The 23,306-nt window shown below is 43.0% G+C and overlaps 1 protein-coding gene across 4 annotated transcripts in view; it reads right to left on the bottom strand.

Moving 5' to 3' along the window:
• The window catches only part of CNBD1 (cyclic nucleotide binding domain containing 1), a 222,372-nt gene that overhangs the window by 16,209 nt on the left and 182,857 nt on the right, over positions 1–23,306 (bottom strand). For 3 of the 4 annotated variants that reach the window (XM_028137827.2, XM_028137830.2, XM_028137828.2), the window contains one exon: positions 17,455–17,522. In XM_028137827.2, the coding sequence (XP_027993628.2) occupies positions 17,455–17,522 (68 nt within the window). Of the gene's footprint in view, positions 1–5,901; positions 6,047–17,454; positions 17,523–23,306 lie in introns of all 4 variants that reach the window. The other variant, XR_008554555.1, reaches the window with a different exon arrangement.

Raw genomic sequence — 23,306 nt, 5'->3', positions numbered from 1 at the left:
GCATTCTGCCAAGATGCTGACTGCTTTCTAGCTTAGTGTAAATTTGTCCTGGTTATTTTGTGGTTGGTGTTAGTGTGAGTAATAAAAAACATTCTTCCAGAATTCTGCTTCAAAAGTAAGGACTTGGGTGACATGCCTTTGGCTACCGAATCTTAGCAGCTGTGGCATTTACGAAAGCTGCAGCCTTCACACCGACTCTACGCCTGGCTGGGCTACACTGAGACAGCCCAGATGTGACAGATGTAGGAACCCCACTGAGCTCATCTTCATCCTGGAGGAAATCCCAGAATATCTGGCCAGAGAAAGGTGAACGAACGCACTCTGGGTGACATCATGCAGACTTGAAGGCTCAAAGCAATCCTTAAAAACTTGCTTTGTTGACTTGTGTTTGAGATCTTGCAGACAACACCCATTGTGAAATGCCATGGGCCCATATGTATCATGAAAAGTAAACAAAATGCTAAAAGCATAAAGTCATTTTTAATTAACATGCCAATTACAAAAAGCTCAGCTGAACAGATGTCCTTTGCTGAGAGCCCAGAAGTTCAGTGAACTGGGGCTGTCAGGTCAAGAGGAAGAAAACAGTGCCACAGACTAAAGATTTGGGGAGTTTTAATAGGGGCACCCTTTGTAACTATGTGCAGACATGGACACCCCTCCAAGAATATCATAGGTCAATGTCACAGAAAGGTTATAGATTCTATTTGAATTCCATCACTGAGGAATTACAGTTTATTAATTCAATACACCTGGATGGAAGTCACTGTGCTAAGCAAACCTGGCATGAGTAACCAGTACTAAACCTTCCTATACTCACCTTCCTATGTAAACATCTCAAGGGAATCCTCGTGAAGGTGGGAGAAGATCCAACTTATATAAGAATCAAGTCACTTGCAAAATATGACACCAGACTACTTCTCAGACTCGTCAACTATAGATACCCATCATTTTCTCTCCACTTCTACCTGGTGTTGTCCTTATGAAATCAAGGATTCATGTGTGGACGAAAGGGGCCACATGCTGACCTGACAGCTCAGGGGAGGCCTGCATGGCCGTCTTGCAAACTCAGAGACCTAAAGTCACCACAAAGGATGGTCTGAAATTAAACTGTAACTAAAAGCAGTGATGGTGGGCAGTTACGTCCTAGGCCGGTATCTTCACTGACAAGGTCAACCTTTACCTTAACTGAGCCTGTTTGTCTTTTTGCATCTATGATAACATACCCTTGAAATGTCTGGGTAACTTGTAACTTCCCTTTTTCTGGAGCCCCTGAGGCACAACCAAATGTGCAGGTGCCAGGACAGATACCACAAATTCCTTCATTGTTATCATGTTAATTGTTCCTGCACCCACCTAAGTATGTGTCCATCGTTTTACTTTTTATCCAATCCCAGGGGTTTCCCCGCTTTGCTTTCTCCCGCCTCTCTAGTTTATCACCAATGAATTTCATGTAACCCACCTATGTCCCTTCCTTTGATTGTAATGTATAAATACAGATGTAACCCGCCATTCTCCCAAGCATTATCTCAATTCATTAAGGTTCTGCTTCCCGGCATATGTCGACAGTTTGGCTCAAATAAACTCACAAAAATTCTTTACAGGTTTCAATGTTTTTTTACGTTAACACATGTCGTGCTCAAAGTATAGCTCATCTTACCCCTTCCTACCACTTACATCTGGAACAGCCAGTTCCTTCTTCAGGGCAAATGTAGAAGGCGCTGTGTGTAATTGCTCTACCTACATCCTCTCTAATGTCCACCATATGACCAGCAGTCCCCTCTCTGCTCCCATTGTTCTTGGTAAGAATGCACTCTGGCCCTACTGCAGAGGCTAACAGGAGTCAGAGGTGATTGCATTAATGATATACAAAATCTGTGGGTAGGCTGATGTAGCCTACAGAAAGAGCTTGAGAAGATAAATATCTTTAAATTTCAAAATCTAAAGTAGAGAAGATTGAAAACAAAAGCATGTTAGTGGCTCCATCATCTTCCCCACTGCCATAAAACAACCAATTTTGCTATAATTTTCACAGATATTACTGTTAGTTATGTTCAACTTTTAATTCCGAGTCCCTTAAAGAAAGTACTAGAACATTAATAATGGTGGAAATGAACACATTTCGGACTGTATTTGTAAAATGCACAGCTCCAAAAGGGAGAGGCTTTAGATAGAGCCCAGGCTGTGAGAGGTGACCTGGAATAGACCAGTCATGATGAACTCACGATGATCTTTCCATAACCTTCCTGCTAACTAGAAAAATTATGTCATGCTCTCTGGAGGAAAATAACGTCAGACTATAATTTTTCCAGACTATTTTTCAAAGAGGCTGTATCATAATTCATTCCTGCCAACAATATACAAGAGTCCCAATAATTTCATATCCCAGCCAACTCTTAGTATTGTCAGTCTTTATAACTTACTAGAAGCCCAGTGTACAAATTCATGCACGGGTGTTGTCCCTCGGGGTGGCCTGCGGAGATCAGGCCACAGCTCGTGCCCCCAGTCTCGCAGCCCCACTCTCATCAGGGCCCATCAGGCACCCCTCCTTGGCCTGGTGCCGCCCCCTCACCTGCTCCACCATCCCACCGCAGTGCCACTCTCATCAGGGCTCATTGGGGCTGGCAGTGCCTCCACTGCCACTCGCTGCCAGCACCGCATCACTGATGCCCACCATGTTCCGCACCGCCCCCTGGTGGTCAGCGTACGTCATAGGGAGTGATAGAACTCCCAGTCCAAGGGGACAATTTGCATATTAGGCTTTTATTATATACTAGTAGGATTACATGGGCAGTGATCTATCATTATAGTTTTATTTATTACACTAGTGGCCCAGTGCACAAAATTCATGCATGGAGGGGGGAGTGTTCCTCAGCCCGGCCTGCACCCTCTCCAATCTGGGACTCCTGGAAAGATGTCCTACTGCCAGTTTACAGGAATCAGGCCTAAACCAGCAGTCAGAAATCCCTCTCACAATCTGGGACTGCTGGCTCAAGCCGATCACCTGCCTGCCTGCCTGCCTGATTACCCCTAACCATTCTGCCTTCCGGCCTGCTCTCCCCCAACTGTCCCCCACTGCTGGCCTGCTTGCCCCCAAATGCCCCCCTTGCCAGCCTGATCACCCCCAACTGCCCCCCTGCTGGCCTGCTCACTCCAAACTGCTCCCCCTGCTGTCCTGATCACCTCCAACTGACCCCCACTGATGGCCTGCTCACCCCCAACTGGCCCCCCTGCTGGTCTGCTTACCCCCAGTGGCCCCTACTGTCCCATCCTGGCCTGATCACCTCCTGCGATCCAAGGTCCCAGCCCTTCCTTTTTTTCTTTTTTTTTCTTTTTTTCAGTGCCTCCTTGAGCAGAGACCAGGGCCAGCTGGAAGCAAGTATCTAGGATTTATTTATCTTCTATAATTGAAACTTTGTAGCCTTGAGCGGAGGCCAGTGCCAGCCAGGGCGGGAAGCTTGGCTTCCTCAATTGCTTGGGCAACCCAAGCCTCCTGCTTGCTCCAGCTCCGTGGCCAGCTGCCATCTTGGTTGGGTTAATTTGCATACTCACTCCTGATTGGCTGGTGGGCATGGCTTGTGGGTATAGCAGAGTGATGGTTAATTTGCATGTTTCTCTTTTATTAGTGTAGATGTGTAGTGCTATTTTATTATAGTTTTATTCTTTATTACCTTGAAGACTAATTATATTTACCATTTTATAAATATATTTTTTATTGATTTCAGAGAGAGGAAGGGTGAGGGAGAGAGAGAGAGAAGCATCAATGATGTAAGAGAATAATTGATCAGCTGCCTCCTGCCTACTGGAGATCAAGCCCAAAATCTAGGCATGTGCCCTGACCTGGAATCAAACCGTGACCTCTTGGTTCATGGGTTGATGCTCAACCACTGAGCCACACTGGTCGGGCTATCATGACCACTTTTATGTGCTTTTTGACTATTTATAAATGGTGTTTTCTGACATGTGTGTTCAAAACTTTGGCCATGTTTTAATTAGTTTATATTCCTTTGTTTTTCCTTTATAAGAGATGTTTTTATTTTCTGAATAAAAGCCCTTTATCACATGTACCTTTTGCAAATATGTTTTCCAAGTGTGTTGTCCTTTTTTTTTTTTTAATCCTCACTAGAGGATATGCTTTTATTGATTTTAGAGAGAGAGAAAGAAATATCAATGTGAGAGAGAAACACTGATCTGTTGCCTCCCATATGCACCCTGACCAGGGATCAAACCTGCAACCCAGGTACATGCCCTGACCAGCAATCAAACCTGATAAGGATGATGCTTCAACCAACTGAGCCACATTGGCAAGGGCTTTCAGTTTTTCATTATATGATTCATGTTTTCTGTCTCCCGTCTAATAAATCTTTGGATGCCTATACTTTCCTCCTTTTTGTAGTTTTGACATTCTTTAGTTAAATTGTGTATAACAAGTGGGGTAAGGGACAATGCTCATATTTTTCCAAATGTACATCCAATATTCCCAGCACAGTATGTTGGAAAAATCATCCTCTCCTCATTAAAGTACTTTGGCGACTTTGTTGACCGTATATGCATGTGTCTACTTCTGTATTATACATGTATTATTATAAAGTCTATTCTTATGCCAATGTCACCTGGTCAATGCAGCTCTATAGTGTATCTAGAAATCTGGTTCCTCAGTCTCTAAATTGTGTTTATCTATTTTAAATATTCTCATATATTTCTAAAGTGTCTAATCTATTCTGTGTACTCCACATTTTTATATTAATTTTTATAATCAAGTTGGCAATTTCTAGAGAAAATATCCTGGGATTTGTAGTGTAATTATGTTTAACTATAAATCAAATTGGCAATGATTGTCATGTTAACAATTTTGAGTCTTTCAATCCATAAACATGGTATATGTCTACATTTATTTGTCATCTTTGATTTTTCTCAACAATTATTTTTAGTTCTCAGTGTACCTACATATTTCATGGCATCAGTAGTATTTTATCTGATTTCTTTTCCCCTGCTTTATTGAGGTATAATTGACAAATAAAATTGTAAATATTTAAAGTTTACAACCTGATGTTTTGATATGCTTACATAAAGTGAAATGCTCATCACAGTCATTAACACAATTAAAACATCCATCATCTCACACAGTTCCATTTTTTTTCTTGGCAAGTAGATGCCAAAATATTTAAATAAGGAATTATTGTGTATCCAACTTAGTATTATAACAAAATAATACCAAGTTGGTTTTATTATAGTGGGACATTGAATATGTGAAAAGCTCAGTATCTTATCTTTAAAAAATAGACAAAATTTAATATCCCATTGATAGATGCAGAACAAACATTTTTAAAACTCAGTAGTGGTTGTGATAAAAGCCTGTAGCAGACCATAATTGTGGAGGATTTCCTTGATCTGTAAAGAGGCTATACATATGAACATGTTTATATGCAGTTAACATGGTGAAATACTGAAACTTCTACTAAATATTATTTTACATGTGCCCTCTGATATAATGACTCACGGGAATATTTTTTAAATATAAGGAAAAAAAGTTTAAATTAATCTGTCATTATGCACAGTGGCATGATTGTGTTACCCAAATTATATGTATTTTTTATATTATGTGTGTGTGTATATTTGCATGTTTAAATCCCATTGGGAATGACCCCATTTTTGTTTAAAGAGCCAACAGCCTGGTTAGGTTCAGGCTGCAGGTTGTAACACAGCTGTGTGTCCACTGTCATGTAAGGTTCCAGACTTTGAAATACTCTTCCAATCTGTCCCAATGTGCCACCCATGGCCAGCCTGGTGCTGGCGTATCTGTTGGCTCTTTCTCAGAGTCTTTTTAATGCCGACCAGGAACAGATCTATGCATGTCCAACTCACAGGTGAGCGGGGCATTGTAAATCGAATCTATAAACTCACATTCATTTCATTTGTATCTGGTAAGCGTACTGCTGGTTGGGTGCTACTTTGAAGTCTTGTCTTCCTCCCCAATCTGCCTCTCTCCAAGTGCCGTAGCTTCATTCAGTGAGTGAGAGGGAGGAGTGTTACTCCATCTTGCCTGGAACTGGAGCCAACAACATTGTTCTTAACAACCAAAACTTGGGAAAACCCAAATGCCCATAAGCAGTCAAGTCACTTATATATTCTGTACCATGGAATGGTAGCATATTTACAGCACATACTGCCATTATCAATAAACCTACAACAGCATGGGTAAATGTCATAGACATCAAATACGGTGCAGGGGGTAAGGGGAGCCAAGGATTAAATAATGCACACTCTATAATTCCACTTACATAAAGTTCATGAGGAAGTAAAAGTGGCCTCTGATGGGAGAGTGGAACTAAGTATTTCCTTTGGAAAAGAGGGAGGGTGAGATGCAGGCAATGTCCCTATCCTGAACTGGAGGAAACCTGCAGTGGTGACATGGTTGTTGTCACCGCACCTCCTGGAAACAGATCGAATCGCGTGCACAGGCGGGAAAGCCTGGCAGCATCACTGTTCTCCCACAACAGGAGAAAGCGACCCCCTGGCCTAAACACACCTAAACTCACTCACCTGGACAGGGAAGAACTGCACACTATGTGCATGCTTACTTCACTCTTGTTCTGTGTTCATGCTTACTTCACTCTTGTTCTGTGTGCATGCTTACTTCACTCTTGTTCTGTGTGCATGTCATACTTTCACTCTTGTTCTGTGTGCATGCTTACTTCACTCTTGTTCTGTGTGCATGCTTACTTCACTCTTGTTCTGTGTGCATGTCATACTTTCACTCTTGTTCTGTGTGCATGTTTACTTAACTCTTGTTCTATGTGCATGTTTACTTCACTCTTGTTCTGTGTGCATGTCATACTTTCACTCTTGTTCTGTGTGCATGCTTACTTCACTCTTGTTCTGTGTTCATGCTTACTTCACTCTTGTTCTGTGTGCATGCTTACTTCACTCTTGTTCTGTGTGCATGTCATACTTTCACTCTTGTTCTAAGTGCATGCTTACTTCACTCTTGTTCTGTGTTCATGCTTACTTCACTCTTGTTCTGTGTGCATGTCATACTTTCACTCTTGTTCTGTGTGCATGTTTACTTCACTCTTGTTCTGTGTTCATGCTTACTTCACTCTTGTTCTGTGTGCATGCTTACTTCACTCTTGTTCTGTGTGCATGTCATACTTTCACTCTTGTTCTATGTGCATGTTTACTTCACTCTTGTTCTGTGTGCTTGTTAAAGTCATTATGGAATTTAAAACTGAGTCATGTGCATTTAAAAGAAGCTAAATATTGATCACTAATTTGAAACAAAACCTACATACATGAAAGACTTAGAATTTTGTTAAGGCTTCTAAACCTGAAAAACATTAACCCTCCCAGGTATGAATAAAAACGCCATCTTACTAAGGAAGTCTATTCTTAAGCAGTAAAGCACACTTCCTTAGAATCGACCCCTTTGGTGTTGAAGGTAAATGAGACCATTGGAAGGTGGTTGCACATCAGAGATAATGAGGTTAGCGACAGAGTGTGCCGTGTACTAGGCTGTCAATTTATATCTAAGAAATAAAAAATGAGTATTTCCCCTCGGGACTCCCGTTTCCAGCCAGGCAGCGTTACCACAATCTTGGTGGCAGTTTGGGATCATTAGCGCCCTCAGCTGCCCACACTGTAAGCAGCACAGCTCTGGGAATGCTCTGTCCTCCTGGAAACAGATCGAATCGCGTGCACATGTGGGAAAGCCTGGCAGCATCGCTGTCCTCCCTCAGCGGAAGAAAGCACCCTCTGGCCTTCCTGCCCGCTCTCCAGCTGTGAGCAGGGAGGCACTGCTCCCACTCACAGAAACGGCAGCGATGGGAAGCTTGTTGTAAAGGCAATCGCATGACTCTCTTGTTTCAAAAGTAGAACTTCTGCAAAAATAATGGAGGGCCTCAAACGCTCTTTATTGTTTTAAATTATGCACACAAAAACGCTGTTCCAATATGGGAAATGTTTTAGAAAACTTGAAAACCTGCTTTGAAAAGCAGAAATTGTTGCCAAATTCTAGAAGTTTGCTTTATATTATTTTTCTTCTGAAAAACTGTGATTACAAACAGAAGGATTCTCACAATAATTATGCATAAAAAGAAAAGCTTATTAGATCAAGAGTACCTTTAAGAGACAATATTTGTTCTAATTAGAAGCAGTGATTTTCATATTGCAAGGTAACATTAGTGTTACTTCCTAAACTTTATTTTCATAATTTACTTGAATATAAAATAAGGTAGTACACTAGACCCGTGGTCGGCAAACTGCAGCTCTTGAGCCACATGCGGCTCTTTGGCCCCTTGAGTGTGGCTCTTCCACAAAATACTACGGCCTGGGCGAGTCTATTTTGAAGAAGTGGCATTAGAAGAAGTTTAAGTTTAAAAAATTTGGCTCTCAAAAGAAATTTCAATCATTGTACTGTTGATATTTGGCTCTGTTGACTAATGAGTTTGCCGACCACTGCACTAGACCTTAAAAGTCCTTTGTACTTACGGTTATTATCTATCTTTTAATGAACATTTCAGTTTAAACTAAACTGTAAAAATCAGGCTTTATATAGTACTAGAGGCCCGGTGCACAAAATTCGTGCACAGGGGGTGTGTCCCTCAGCCCAGCCTGCACCCTCTCCAATCTGGGACCCCTCGAGGGATGTCTGACTGCCTGTATAGGCACGATCCGGGCCTAAATGGGCAGTCGGACATCCCTCTCACAATCCAGGACTGCTGGCTCCCAACTGCTTGTCTGCCTGCCTTCCTGATTGCCCCCAGTCTGATCACCCCCTAACTGCTTCTGCCTGCCAGCCTGATCACCCCCTAACCACTCCTCTGCCAGCCTGATTGATGCCTAACTACTCCCCTGCCAGCCTGTTTGATGCCTAACTGCCCTCCCCTGCAGGCCTGGTCACCTCTAACTGTCCTCCCATGCAGTCCTGGTCACCCCTAATTGCCCTCCCCTGCAGGCCTGGTCCCTCCCAACTGCCCTCTCCTGCTGCATTTAAAAGAAGCTAAATATTGATCACTAATTTGAAACAAAACCTACATACATGAAAGACTAATTTCATGTATGTAGGTTTTGTTTTGCCATCTTGTGTCCACATGGGGGCAGACATCTTTGACCACATGGGGGCAGCCATCTTGATGGTCAATTTGCATATTACTCTTTTATTAGATAGGATAGAGGCCTGGTGCACAGGGGAGGGGGGCAGCTGGTTTGCCCTGAAGGGTGTCCTGGATCAGGGTGGAGGTTCCCTTGGGGCATGGGGCGGGCTGGTCAAGGGGCCTGTGGTGGTTTGCAGGCCAGCCACAACACCCGGCAACCCAAGTGGAGGCCCTGGTATCTGGGATTTATTTATCTTATATAATTAAAACTTTGTAGCCTTCAGCAGAGCCAAGCCTCCTGCTTGGTCTGTGGCCGCAGCTATTTTTGTTAGGATTTATTTATCTTCTATAATTGAAACTTTGTAGCCTTGAGTGGAGGCCAAGGCAGGCCAGGGTGTATGGAAAGCTTGGCTTCCTCCATTGCCAGGGAAACGCAAGCCTCCTGCTCGCTCTGTGGCCGCAGCCATCTTGGTTGGGCTAATTTGCATACTCACTCCTGATTGGTTGGTGGGTGTGGCTTGTGGTGTGGCAGAGTGATGGTTAATTTGCATATTACCCTTTTATTAGATAGGATGGATGGTCCATGGTGATCATAATGTTTAGGACAAGAAATGCCATAGAATAAATACCCAAATGTTAATTAAATGAAATGCCAGCCTATTGAGTCTATTCAGAAGATACTTAGAAGGAAAAATTAGGTTTTATTCTTTAATTAAAATAATTTTCTTAATTGGATCATTATAATTGTTCCCTCTGTCCATTCTTCTTTATCAGATATTGATTCATCCAGAATATGAATAAAATAAAAATTCACCGTAAAATTTCCTAGTAATTATATTTTCCTGGCTATTTTTACATATTGCTTTAGTATATTTTTATTTGAACTATGAATAAAATAATACAGTAGTATATATAATATATATTCACAAAATTTTATCACTCTGATAATATTGATTCAAGGTAAAATGATTTAGATCATGTGGTTGCCACTAGGTGATAATGATTAATCTGAACTCAGTTTATTTTGTTTCTCTGATGTATCTTAAAATGATTTCCTTATAAAAATATATACAACCTACAAAATAAAGAAATCAAGACTGAGTGGAAATTGCTCAAGAGCGGAAATGAGGGTAGGAAAAAGAGATGAGTAGACGAAAGGTGAGTACGGTTCACGCATCCCCAAAGTTCCTGCCCACCTGCTATCGATGGACACAAATTTAGCCCAAAGCTTTCTAATAGTCAACACAAGGGAGGGTCAGTGACTCATTGAACGGCTCACAGCGTCCTTGAAATAAAAAGAACATATTCATTCAGAAAAAGGTCTATTCCAGGGACTAGAGCCAGAATTCCCCATGTGTCTTGCTGAAAAGAATATTAGAAATTACATCCACACCTACATTTTTACATTTAAATACAGTCAGAGTGTTCTGACATTTCTAGTCATAACATCCTCAAAGCACGCTGTGCTAGGACCAGAACACAATCAGATGCACACGACTATCACATAAGCAGGGCTGGTGCTGCCGTGGGTCTGGGCGGTAGGCTTCATGCTTCACTTCACATCAGCACTGTCCTGTGTGCATACACAAGAGCTCGTGGACATGTGGACACAGAGAAGAAAGAGGATCCAATTCCACTTTCAAACATTTTTAATTGATTATTTTTGGCCCCATTTTCTCACCTAAAAGACAGTTTGTAAAGTTACAGATCAGAGCAAAGTGCTAACCAAAATAACTGTTTCAGACATCCTCAATCGCTGGCTTTCACGTTAGGTAGAATAAGTGACAACGAGTTCTACGTTACCCTTTCTGATAGCTTTTTATAATATTATTACTTTATTTTTTCTTGTTTGATATGAAACTAACTGCTTGAGGTGTGAGTAGAACTAAAACAGTGTCTCATCATTGAAAGGTAACGGCATTGGTGAGGAACACACATACCTGAATGGACAACCTAGATTGGGATAGGGCATTTAACCTTTTGCACTCAGATGTCGAGTGTGACTCGACATGGTTAGCATCGGTAGCAGCTCGTATGTCGAATTGTATTGAATGTATCAATAATTTGAAATGTAAAAAAATCCAAATAAATAAGTTTGTATGAAAAGAAACTCCAGTTTTTTATTCTACCGCCGTGCTTTGTAAAATCTGGAGTATTTAAAAAATTAAGTCCCGAGTAGAATAAAGGAATCGAGAAAAAAGCAAGCGAGTGCAAAGGGTTAAAAAGTAATTTGGCTTTTATTTCAAGACCAAAGAACAAAGTTAAAAAAGTGTTTTGAAATGGATGCCACTTAAAGCCTACATAATAAACAAGAAAAATCTCAAATAAGCAACCTAACTTTACACTTTTACACATCAAGAAATTAGGAAAGAAGAGTAGAAGGAGAGAAATAACAAAAATCAGAGATTGTAATAAATGAAATAGAGACAGAAAAGACAATAGAAAAGATCTATAAAACTAAAAGCTGGTTCTTTGAAAAGATAAGCAAAATTAGCAAACCTTCAGCTAGAATCATCAAGAAAAAAAAAAAGAGGAAACTCAAATACCGGTAAGTAAAAAATAAGAGATTTTACAATTGATATTTCAGAAATACAGGATTATAAAAGACTACTATGGATGATATTAAACCAACAAATCTGACAGCCTAGAAGAAATGGATACATTTCTAGAAATGTACAACCTAGTAAGATTGAATCACAATGAAATAAAAAATTGATTTGATCAATTACTAGTAAGAAGATAAGTAATCAAAAACCTCCCAATGAACAAAATTCCAGGACTGGATGGCTTCACTGGTGAATTCTACTATATATTAAAGCCATTACTTTTAATTAATTAATGGCATTTTAAGTAATTAATGCCAATAATTTTCAAACATTTCAAAAAAAAAAAAAATAGAAGAGGAGGAAACACTTCCAAACATATTTTACAAGGCCCTGATAACAAAACCCACAAGGAGGCCACAAAAAGAAAATTACAGGCCAATATCCCTGAGGAACATAAATGCACAAATCCTCCACAAAATATTAGCAAAACAAATTCAACAATACATTCAAAGATCACACACCATAATCTAGCAAAATTTATTTCAGGTTTTCAAGGATGGTTCAACCTCTGCAAATCAGTCAATTTGATACACCACATTAACAAAATGAGGGATAAAAACCATAGGGTCATCTGAATCGCTGCAGAAAAAGCATTTGACAGAATTCAATATCTATTTATGATAACTCTCCACAAAGTAGTAAGGGGGGACCTAATTATCAACATGATGAAGGAGCTGCAAGAGAAAGGACACATAGTGTGAACATTTCTCAGATATTTAAAGGAGTCTGAGATAAGAAGGAAAAAGAATGGGCCAGAATCATTTGGAAAAATCCTGGCTGAGAATTTTCTACAACTAATAAAAGATATAAACCCATAGGTTCAAAAAGCTCTAAAACCTAAACAGAATAAATAGAAATAAAACCAAAACCAAAGGTAGGCACATTAAAATAAAACTGCTGAAAATAAAACACAAATAGAACACCTTAAAGTTCCAGGAGGTTATTTTGTGGATATTGATGACTTAACTTTATTGTAAAATTTAAATGGAAATTCAAAGAGAAGGATAATTGACAAAGCAATTGTGATGAACAAACTAGGAGGATTTATTCTACAAACAAATAAAAATTTATGTGTAATCGTCAAAAATTAAGCCATTGTTGCACGGTGTGGGGATAGACAGTGGACCTGTATTGAAACATAAAGAATACATGACTAGAACACATTTGTAGTCAGCTATGGCGGACTGGTACAGGATATGAGCAGGTAAGCGGGAAGGAGGTACAAGGTGAACTCAGAAGTTGGTCCTTTGAGGCATCATGCTCAAGAGTTTAGCTTTGTTTAAAATTCTAATAATCATGGCCCGGCCGACCTGGCTCAGTGGTTAAGCATCGACCTATGAACCTGGAGGTCATGGTTTGATTCCCGATCAGAGCACATGCCAGGGTTACATGCTCGATCCGTAGTGTGGTGCTTGCAGGAGGCAGCTGATCAATGATTCTCTCTCACCATTGATGTCTCTCTTTCTCTCTCACTCTTCCTTTCTCTCTGAGATCAATAAAAATATATTTTTTAAAAATTCCAATAATCATGAAAGGACTACTGAGCTGTGTCTAAACCTCCTAGTTTTTATAAACTAGTCAAAATAATTCCACGTCTGTGGAAAATGCTGATTCGTGTGAATAAACTTAAATGATGCAAGTGTTATATTCAGATATACTAGAACATTCTTCCACAATTGGTTAACAAAATAATGTTATCTTGTGCAAAGTAGAGGAAAAGAAGCCTCTATTTGAAGCAGTGGCAGTAACAACATCGTGACAAAATCAGGATTAAAATGAGTACTTGCATTGGCGGTTGAGTGGGTATTTGTTTACATGGCTCACACGTGTCTGCCTTTGTGGGCACCCTGCTCTCGCCCCCCCGGGAGCGGGATTCGGCACCTGCTTCCACTCAGCAGAGACAGAGCTCCTCCAAGGCGTTAGTGAGGAAGCGAAGACTTTAAAGGAAAACACAAGGTGGGCTTGAAGCTGCCTTGCGAACAGCTCAAAGTCTAATTAGAAATGTGTTTGCTTCTGTCTCTCTGCGGCCACCCTTCCCACCTGGGATTTCCTCCTTGGCCCGTGTGCTTTCTGCACTGCCTGTTAAATGTCTGTTCCTCAGAAACTTCACGTCCCCGTTAGGATCGGGTCCCCCAGACACGCATCCTGACCTCTGCACCCGCTGGTGGCTATTCCAGCCCTTCCCTGCACTTCCTCTTGCCCATTCATATGTTTTCTAAACAAAATTATCTCCATCCCCCTAAAAGCCATAGTTCTGTAAAGGTTGTGTAACACCAGGTTTCCTTGCCAAGCGCAGGGTCCACCGACAGCTGGCTTTACTCCTCTCCACCACGGACACAGGTGCCTCCTCCATGGCCCCTTTGGGCTGGTGCCCCCGACCCGTCCGACGACTTAGCTGTGAGGAAGCCTCTTCTCTGGACTCTGGTCATCCCGCCCAGTCGAGTCGGGCAACGTTACACGCGTGTCAGCAGAGCTCAGGCCCTGCATCCCGAGGTCACGGGACGCGCCATCATTACTGCTTCCGAGGAGGTTCCGAGGTGAACACAGGAGCCAGCGCTGACCTCCCTCCCACCGGCCTCCCGGGCCAGCGCCACCTCCAGGAGATCTTTCCGGCTCCTCCACAGCCCCGGGCATCGCTGCCCGACTGGAGCCCCTCCGGCCCGGAGCGGGACTCTCTAAGACGGAGCAGAGTGCCGGTCCTTAACAACCCGATGAATGATGAACGGCTTCGTGTTTCTACTTCCCACAGACTTGGGAAGTCTGTTTCACTTCCGGTCTGCTCCTTCACGGCTCAGGGGTCCCGTGAGCTCTGTGGGAGGACCACCAGGCCAGAATTAAAGGAGTGGGCAGCTCAGTGCCCAGGCGAGTTTGGGGCCGGTGTCCTGTGCCCATCACAGCCTCAGGCGGCCGAGCTCCGGTTAGCAATTCACAGGTGGGCCACTCAGAACGGACAGTTGGTGCTTCAAACCCCCTGTTCCGATTCGCCCCTGAGGGCGGCTTCATGACTCTCACCTTCTTCCTCCGGAATCAGCTCTGCTGAGAGCGAGACCCGGAGGAAACTGGTCTTTAATGAACTCAGGGCGTTCCCGGCCGGTGTGCACATTGCTCTCCTGTCAGAAGTCTGCTTACAAAGTCTCCAATTTTAAGGTGCGTGTAGGAGTTTCTTATTACCTGTCTTTTTGACTTAAGATCAGAATCGGTGTCTTAATCTCAGTTCCTCTCCTCTCTATAATACACCACCAGCAACGAGACGCGGCCACCTCAGGTGATGGCAGCACTGGCCTGTGAGAGAGTTCCTCATCTCTCCCATTTCTCCGCTTCACACCTGCTCTCTCCAGCGCGTATTCTAACCACAGACCAAAGCCTCTGCTCCTGTCACTGGCGTTCCACCCCTCACCTTTCTGTCTCCGTGCAGCTTTTGCCCCCAGCGACTCAGTCTAATGCTGGATTGAGGACCCGTCACCCACAGAGCCCTTTCTCCAGGGACTTCACCTCGCCTGACAGCCGCCACGGACATCTCGTTACCATCCTGGCAGCAAGCTTTCAGGAGCTTAAGAAAGTGGCTTCCTGTTGTGTCTCACTCCCTTATCCATCACCGGCGTCCCCTCACTCACTGCAGGGAGCCCCCGCGGGAGGCGCTCATATTAAATGTGCACGTGGCCAACGCCGGTCTCAAAGCGCCCCTCTTCCACGAAGCCACACGCCTGCAGCCGCCTGGGTTCCTGTCCTGGGGCTCCCGCAGCGAGGAAAGGCTCCGGCCTCGCGCTCCTCAGGAGGATCCACCCCTTCGGGCTGAGACCTGCCCTCCTGCCCAAATCCCAGGTGAGCTCTCCAAACACAGCCCAGATGTTGTCCCGTGGGGACTTGCCCGGCCACGCGGTACTCTGAACGAGGGCCTCAGCGGAGCTCAGGCTCCACCACGAGAAAGCAGAGCCTGAGCGTGGCCCCTGTGGATCTCACTGAGCGTCTGTGGGGGACGCGGGAGGGCTGGCAGCAGCACCGCTCCACCAACACCTCAGTCTTTAAAACCCCCTTCAGGGTTCTGGGCCTAAAAGACCGGATTGGGTAAACTGCCAGCCCATTTCCTTTTTTTTTTTGACAGAGAGGAAGGGAGAGGGATAGAGAGCTAGAAACGTCGATGAGAGAGAAACATCGACCAGCTGCCTCCTGCACACCGCCTACTGGGGATGTGCCCGCAACCTTGACCAGAATCGAACCTGGGACCTTCCAGTCCGCAGGCCAACACTCTATCCACTGAGCCAAACCGGTTTCAGCCCATTTCCTCTTTCCTTGGACTTGGTCATATCACACATCACGGCGCCACCTTTACAAACGCCCACCCCAGGCACGCGGCCCTGCCTTCCTTTCCCATGTAGAGTCATCCCGCCGGGCCATCTGTTCTTCCCCGGATCTTCTGGAATGTGAATGATTTGAACTTTCTTTTTTTTTTAATTTCTTTATTGATTAAGGTGATTTGAACTTTCTTCATGTTCTTTATTCTACCGTAAACTTGTTCAAGATTTTCTTCACATTTCTTGTTCAAGTCGTTCACTGTTCTAGCATGAAGTCACTAATATTCTAACATGGTCTCATTCATGATGCTCCTCCTCTATGCATTCTAGAGCATGATATGAATATAAGTCTTATTGGAATTGGCATAAGGTATATTTATTGCAACTATGAGAAATATTAACATAAAAAGGACATGCTAAAACTAAAAAGTGATTCACAGCTTTTAAATACATATTTAAATGTTTATACTGTTCTTAAAAATGTATTTTTGTGGTAAAAACACTTAACCCTCGTACCAGATTTCTGTGTACAATACCGTGCCGTTATCCACAGACACGAGGCGGCACAGCAGACCTCTGGAACACGTTCATCTTCCTCGCTGAGATTTTACCATTTCCTCTCCTCCAGCCCCTGGCAACACAGTTCTATCTTTTCTTCCATGAGCTTAGTTCCTACACCGCATATAAGTGGGGTCATGCACTATTTGTCTTTATATGACTAGCTTATTTTATCTAGTGTAAGGTCTTCAGGGTTCCACCATGTTGCACTTATTGCCAGCATGCAAAAGAATGAAATTGAACTCTTACCCACACCATACACAAAAATCAACTCAAAATGGATTAAAGACCAAAACATAAGATCTAAAACTATAGAAGTCCTAGAAGGAAAACCTAGATGGAACTCTTCTATGTAAGGCTGATCACATGTATACTTGTGTTGTGACGGGCTATGAAAGTTTTTGTAGTCTGTCACAAATCTCCATGTTGCCAAAAACATTGCTATAAGTAACATGAAAACACAGATGTAGGAAGGTGGATCATTGTAAGAACTTTTCTTTCTTTCTTTTTTGTTTAATCCTCACCAGAAGATATTTTTCCATTGATTTTTAGAGAGAGCAGAAGAGAGAGAAAGACAGAGAGAAACACTGATGTGAGAGAAACACATCAATTGGTTAGCCTCCTTCATGTGCCCTGAACAGGGCCCAGGCTGGGAAGGAGCCTGCAACTGAAAGACGTGCCCTTAACTGGAATAAAACCTGGGACCCTTTGGTCTGCAGGCCACCCTATCCACTGAGCCAAACTGGCTAGGGCCTTTGTATGAACTTTTTTACAAGTATCCTATTCAACTATATTCTAGAGAGTGGATAATATATATTACTGTGTTGCTAATAAAGTTAAAATATAATAGAAGCTTGCATTTAATTGCCATGAATGTGATACTTATTATAATTTGAACATTTTACTTACATCTGTGAGATGACCAAAAGTTGGTTTAGCTGTTTGGAGCATAAGTTGCTGGGTCACTGGATCTAATTCTAGAGGAAAGCCAAAGAAAATATTCAGAATCTTATCAATACTACAAGGCAATAAAAAAGAAAGAACTCTTACCATTTGCAACAGCATATGGGTAGATGGACCTGGAGAGTATTATGCTAAGCTAAATAAGCCAGTTAGAGAAAGATGGATATCACATGATCTCACTCATTTGTGGAATCTAATGAACAACATAGACTAACAAAATAGTCCCAGAGACATAGAAGCATGAACAGACGTTGAACCTCAGAGGAAAGGCAGGGAGGGTGGGTGGGAAGAAATCAACCAATGAACTTGTATGCATATGTGCATCACCCGTGGACACAGACAGTGGGGTGGTGATGGTCTGGTGGGGGGATGGGAGTGGGCTGGAAGAGGTCAATGAGGGGGGAAAGGGGGACTTATGTAATACTTTCAACAATAAAGATTTTAAAAATAGCCCTAGCCAGTGTGGCTCAGTGGATAGAGCATCAGCCTGTGGACTGAAGGGTCCTGGGTTTGATTCTGGTCAAGCCACATGCATGAGTTTCGGGCTTGATCCCCAGTAGGGGGCGTGCAGGAGGAAGCCAATCAATGATTCCCTCTTATCATTGATGTTTCTATCTCTCTCCCTCTCTCTTCCTCTCTGAAATAAAAAATATATATATATTAAAAATAATAAATAAATAAATAATAACAAAGTAATAAAAATAGGCAAAAAGTAGAGAAGTTGCTAGGTTGCTAGTCTTCTTTTTATAAATATTTTGATATAGAAGATGAATTTGAATTTCCATTAATTATAAAATTGATTCATTGATACTTCTTCCTAAATTCATATTCAAAGACACCTAAATCATCACAGAGAATTTTAGTATAATCACTTAATCTACTTTGCATAATGTCTAACTTCATAATCAGAAACTGGAAATTGTTTAATACTTAACATGTGGCAGACATTATTGGTTACCCCAAAGCCATGTCCTTATCCCTGGCCAGACTCACGTTTCATACAGAGGCTACAAACACCAGGTGTTTGGGTGTTTTTGTTTCAGATCTCTATGTTCCTAAGGCATAAGCCTGTGACCAAACCTAAAATAACCATAGTTTATCATCCAAATGGCACATTTGCGGATAGAGGGGATATCCTGTCTGCTTGCTCCATAGAATGCACCAGAAACTTTACCAATGGGATTTAAGAGGAAGTGTGAGGAGACGGGGAGTTTGGGGAAAATCTAGCTTTCAGATCTTAAAAGCAACCCAGGAAGGGCAACTGCCCTGTGTTTTGGACGAGGCTGAGCTTCACCCCGGGTCCACAGCAGCATCGCGGATGCATAAAGAGACGGGGCTGAGGACTCGAGCCAACGCCCCGGGCACCTGTGAGGACAGACAGAAAGAACCCGAGTCCTTGCTGACCATCCCTGAGTAACTTGCATCTTTTAACAATAAATAACGCTATCCTTTTACTTAGCTCCTTCTTACCAGCGCCATAAGCATTCTAAACAACCTGTTTATAAATATGAATACTTAGTAAAAGTGGGGTCATGGTACTCCATGCCGACCCACTCAGGTAGCATGCTGTCCTGTCCATTCTTCCTCCGCAGGCTCTGTAATCTCCCTGTTCTCTCCTTTTTCAATATTGGACTATATGAAGCGTCCACTAACATTTTTGAGATAAAGATTTCAAAACACTCTGCATGACATCAGTAAAACTACGTACCAATCTCATATAGTCTATAACTCCATATCTCAAAAATGCATGCAAGCTTCTCGGAATAACAGAATTTAAAAAGCGGCGGAGTAGCTTATAACTCACCTCACTTGATTGTAATGATTAGCGCTCATTCAAACCAACTAAAGCACAAACGATGAACGCCCGAGAAGGACCTGCAGAGCAGACAGCAGACCTCGAACCCGGGCCCAAGAATTAAATCAGGTCAGGAGGGCGGTGCTGGCCTCGGGCCCTGGGCTCGGGCCCTGGGCTCGGGCCCCTCTCATGCCCCTTCCCTGTGCTCACCCTCACCGCCTCCTTTCTCGGGAGAGACGGGCGTTCTCAGTGAGCTACAAGGCAGCGGGGAGCTGTGAGGAGTTCCGTTACTTACTCGCTCAGTAAACATGTTCAGCTTCAACTGCAGGTCAGAAATGAGGGCACTGAGGCCGTCTGACCTTAGCTGCCTGTGTGTTCCCGCGCTGGGGAGACTAGAGCTTGGAGTGAGACACGGAAACCCTGGTGGGTGTGAGGGAGAGGACCGGAGCCGAAGGCGCTGTCCTGGGGCAGGTACCGAGCATCTCCATGGAGCCAGGAGCGAGCCGGCCTGCCGCGTGTTGGGTGAGCACGGAAGGTCCTGGTCACGTGGGAACAAACCGGGAAGATGCTTCTGAGCAAGGACGATGCTGCCTGCAGCCCGTCCTGGGAGGAAAGTAGAAACAGTGCCCCACGCCGTCAGGAAGGAAGCCGCGCCGGTGAGCTGTCACTCCTCGCCGCTGAGGGACTGCGCACTGGACTCGGTTCGGGCGGTGATGGACCAGCCGGCGTCAGGCCAGCTGGACCGAAGGCAGCGCTGGAGGAGCTGGAAAAGGCACTCAGCCCCTCGGAGGTTCGGGAGTTACCAGGAAAACCACAGTGGAGGAAACGAGATCAAGGACCGAAAGGGAAGCGCTGCAGGGACCGACCCGGTGCCATTCTCTTCCCTCCCGGCCTCTGCTGATCCCTGCGCAGCGCGGCGCTGGTGGCTGAGGGAGCGGAGGAGGGCCTGTGAGGATGGAGAGACTGAGACCTTCTGGGGTCCCAGGGCGGGCAGGCCCGGCGGGAGGTGGGCAGGGCCCGGCCAGGGGTCTGGTTAGCATGGCAGAACCTGAAGGCTGCACTCAAGATGGAAGGCCCAGCTGAGCCAGGCCAGCCCCCAAAGGCACCGGGTTTTACCAGCTTAAAGCGTGCGCAGTCCCAGTACCGGGCTCAGGCCTGAGTCAGAAACACACACGGTAAACCACCTCTGGAGGAGGCGGCATCACTCAGACATGGGAATGACCTGCCATATTTTGACACAATGGTTAGGGTTCAATCATAAATTACCAGATGTCAGAACATGAGATCGATTCCCACACAACAGAGGAAATAAAAATAAAACGAAAAAGTACAGAGATTCAAACGTCATCTAGATGTTACGGTTATAACATAAGGACTTTATAAGAACTATGATTCACAGGTCTATGAAAACATGCCTTAGGGTAGACATTTTAGTAAATAGTTAATATCTATATACATAAAAGGCTAATATGCTAAGTGTCCCACCACCTGAGTAATGACATCACATAGCAACGCCCGGCTTCCTCTCCCTAGTGACGACTAGCCTCCTTGCAGTTTCTTCAGCCCAGGAACACGCCTGACTTGCTATATAGCCAGGTGCAAACATTTTACACTTTAACCAAATGTCTGTGAAGTGTTTTCCCACGCCTCATCTCATTTGATCCTCAAATAGGTAGATAGGAGACTCAGTGGAATCCTATTTTCTTTTCATTAGCCAGAAAATGGAGATTTAGAAACCTTAGAAACTTGACCCGACTGAAAAGAAGTAAGAAATGGTGGACCTTGAAAATGACTTCAGGTTTTCTCACTGTGCAGAATATAGTCAAACACTGCTGCAGTTAAATATTTTACCCTTTGTTCTCCCTGCGTGATCTACAATAATAATCTGCTTTGTGTTGATATTTACTGCTGTGTTGCTGACAATTATCTGAAAGGGAAGTTGGGGTGCTTCACTGGGCTGGAAAATGTTCAGCTAAATCAGAAAGCAGATTAAACAAGTTTATTCTATATCTATAAAAGGCTAAGTTGACTCGTGCATGCATGATACATATAAAGCTCTCGCTGGCGCCAATCACACATGTGTTTTGATCTGTCATTGTCGATCAGAATTTGGTTGACACTTCTATTATAGAGAAAGGGTGATTAGCAATATTAAAATATTCCTTCTAATTAATTTCCTTTGAATGTGCACGAATTTGTGCACTGGGCCACTAGTCTGCTAATAAAAATCAAAAGCTAATTATAGCATTAACAATAAAATAGCATAAATGGAGGACTTGATAGGTGGATTGACAAGATTAGACACAAAGGACCATGAATTCAGGTGACTCCAAAGAAAAGGCTGAGCTTGAAGAATGGGAATAAAATAGGTTAGGGAAAAAAAAGAAAATGTTTAGCACACATAGAATTATAGTTCCATGAAAAAAAGGAGACAATGAAATACAAGCAATATATGAAACATAATTACCAAGAATTCAAGACATATACTAAAAAGTAAAAGTATATTATAGAACTAAAGAGAAAAGGTAACTCAGTAGAGGAAAATGTCTAAAAGGTAATGTAAGAAAGTATCTTCATTAACTTCCTTGAAAGAGCACAAAACACAATATATGAGGGGAAATGATGAGTTGGGTTGCATTAAAATTAAATTAACTTCTCATCTAATGAAAACATTAGAGAAATTTCAAGGCAAAAAGGAGGATAGAATATTTGTAATACATACACCTGACTGGCATATAATTTATGAAAAAAAATCTACAAATCAGTAAAAATACAGGCCAGCTAATATTCAAATGAGACAATATCCAGATGATTATAACTTAAGATTGCTTAACTTTTGTTATTCTTCAAGGTAATGCAAATTGAAACCACAATGAGATAACACTATCCATCCAATTGCAGAAAAGAAAAAGGCAGAATATATCAAGAGTTGGTAAAGATTGGAATTAATGAGAATTCTTATAGGCTGATGGATAAAGTGAAAATGTGCACATAGCAATTTGAAGAATCATTTTTCAGTATTTGCCAATGCTAAACTTATGCATAAACTATGACCTGGAAATTTCATTCTGAGAAGTAGACTCACTCGAAATATGTGCAGGAAAAGGCATTTACTAGGAAGCAAAATGCTCATGTCAGTGTTTTTCATAATAGACCCAAATCAGGAACAAAATCAATATCTATCAACAATAGACCTGATAAAAACATGTAGCATGTTCAGATAAGAGGATATGACACGGCAATAAAAATAAACAGTGCATGATGTTAGCAGCAGCATGGAAACCATGCTGAGTGAAGGAGGCCATCTACTAAATATAAAGTATGCTTCCTTATTAAAAATCAATGTGAAGATGAGCCCAATTTCTTCGTGGAATTGCCAGTGAGACAGGACGAACTCAGAGACGCAGACCGGTGCTGCTGATGACGGGAGAGGTCAAGTAAGGACTTCGGGGGTAAAGTCTGATTGTACCCTAGTTCTCATCTAGGGCTGTGGACCAGGGGCAGCATGGACACACTGCCTGGCAGGTAACCCCATATGTACAATAAGTGGTGCTACCCTGCTGGTGTGGCTCAGTGGTTGAGCAACGACCCATGCACCAGGAGGTCACTGATTTGATTCCAGTCAGGGCACATGCCCAGGTTGTGGGTTCGAACCCTGGTGAGGGCATGAAGGGGTAGCTGATCAATAATTCTCTCTCATCGTTGATGTTTCTATCTCTTTTTCTCTCTCCCTTCCCTTCTGAAATCAATAAAAGTATGTCTTAAAAAAGGTTTCCCATCCATGAATGACAATTACCATCAACAGCTTAGAAGATGCACTTGGCTACAGGGCATTACATGAGTGGTTTTCTATATTCCCTCCTGATGGCATGTGATCTAATTAAAAGAAGGTAAATGTCAGATGAAACAAGCAATCTAAATAATACTCATAGTTAGGTGAATTCTAAAGCCAGGCTCCTCCGCAAGCCAGGAGAAACGGATTGCAGGGAAGATGGACGTGGTC

The sequence above is a fragment of the Eptesicus fuscus genome, chromosome 19, assembly GCF_027574615.1.
Source record: "Eptesicus fuscus isolate TK198812 chromosome 19, DD_ASM_mEF_20220401, whole genome shotgun sequence".
In the NCBI taxonomy this organism is placed as follows: Eukaryota; Metazoa; Chordata; class Mammalia; order Chiroptera; family Vespertilionidae; genus Eptesicus; species Eptesicus fuscus.
This window is presented reverse-complemented; position numbering and strand designations above follow the sequence as displayed.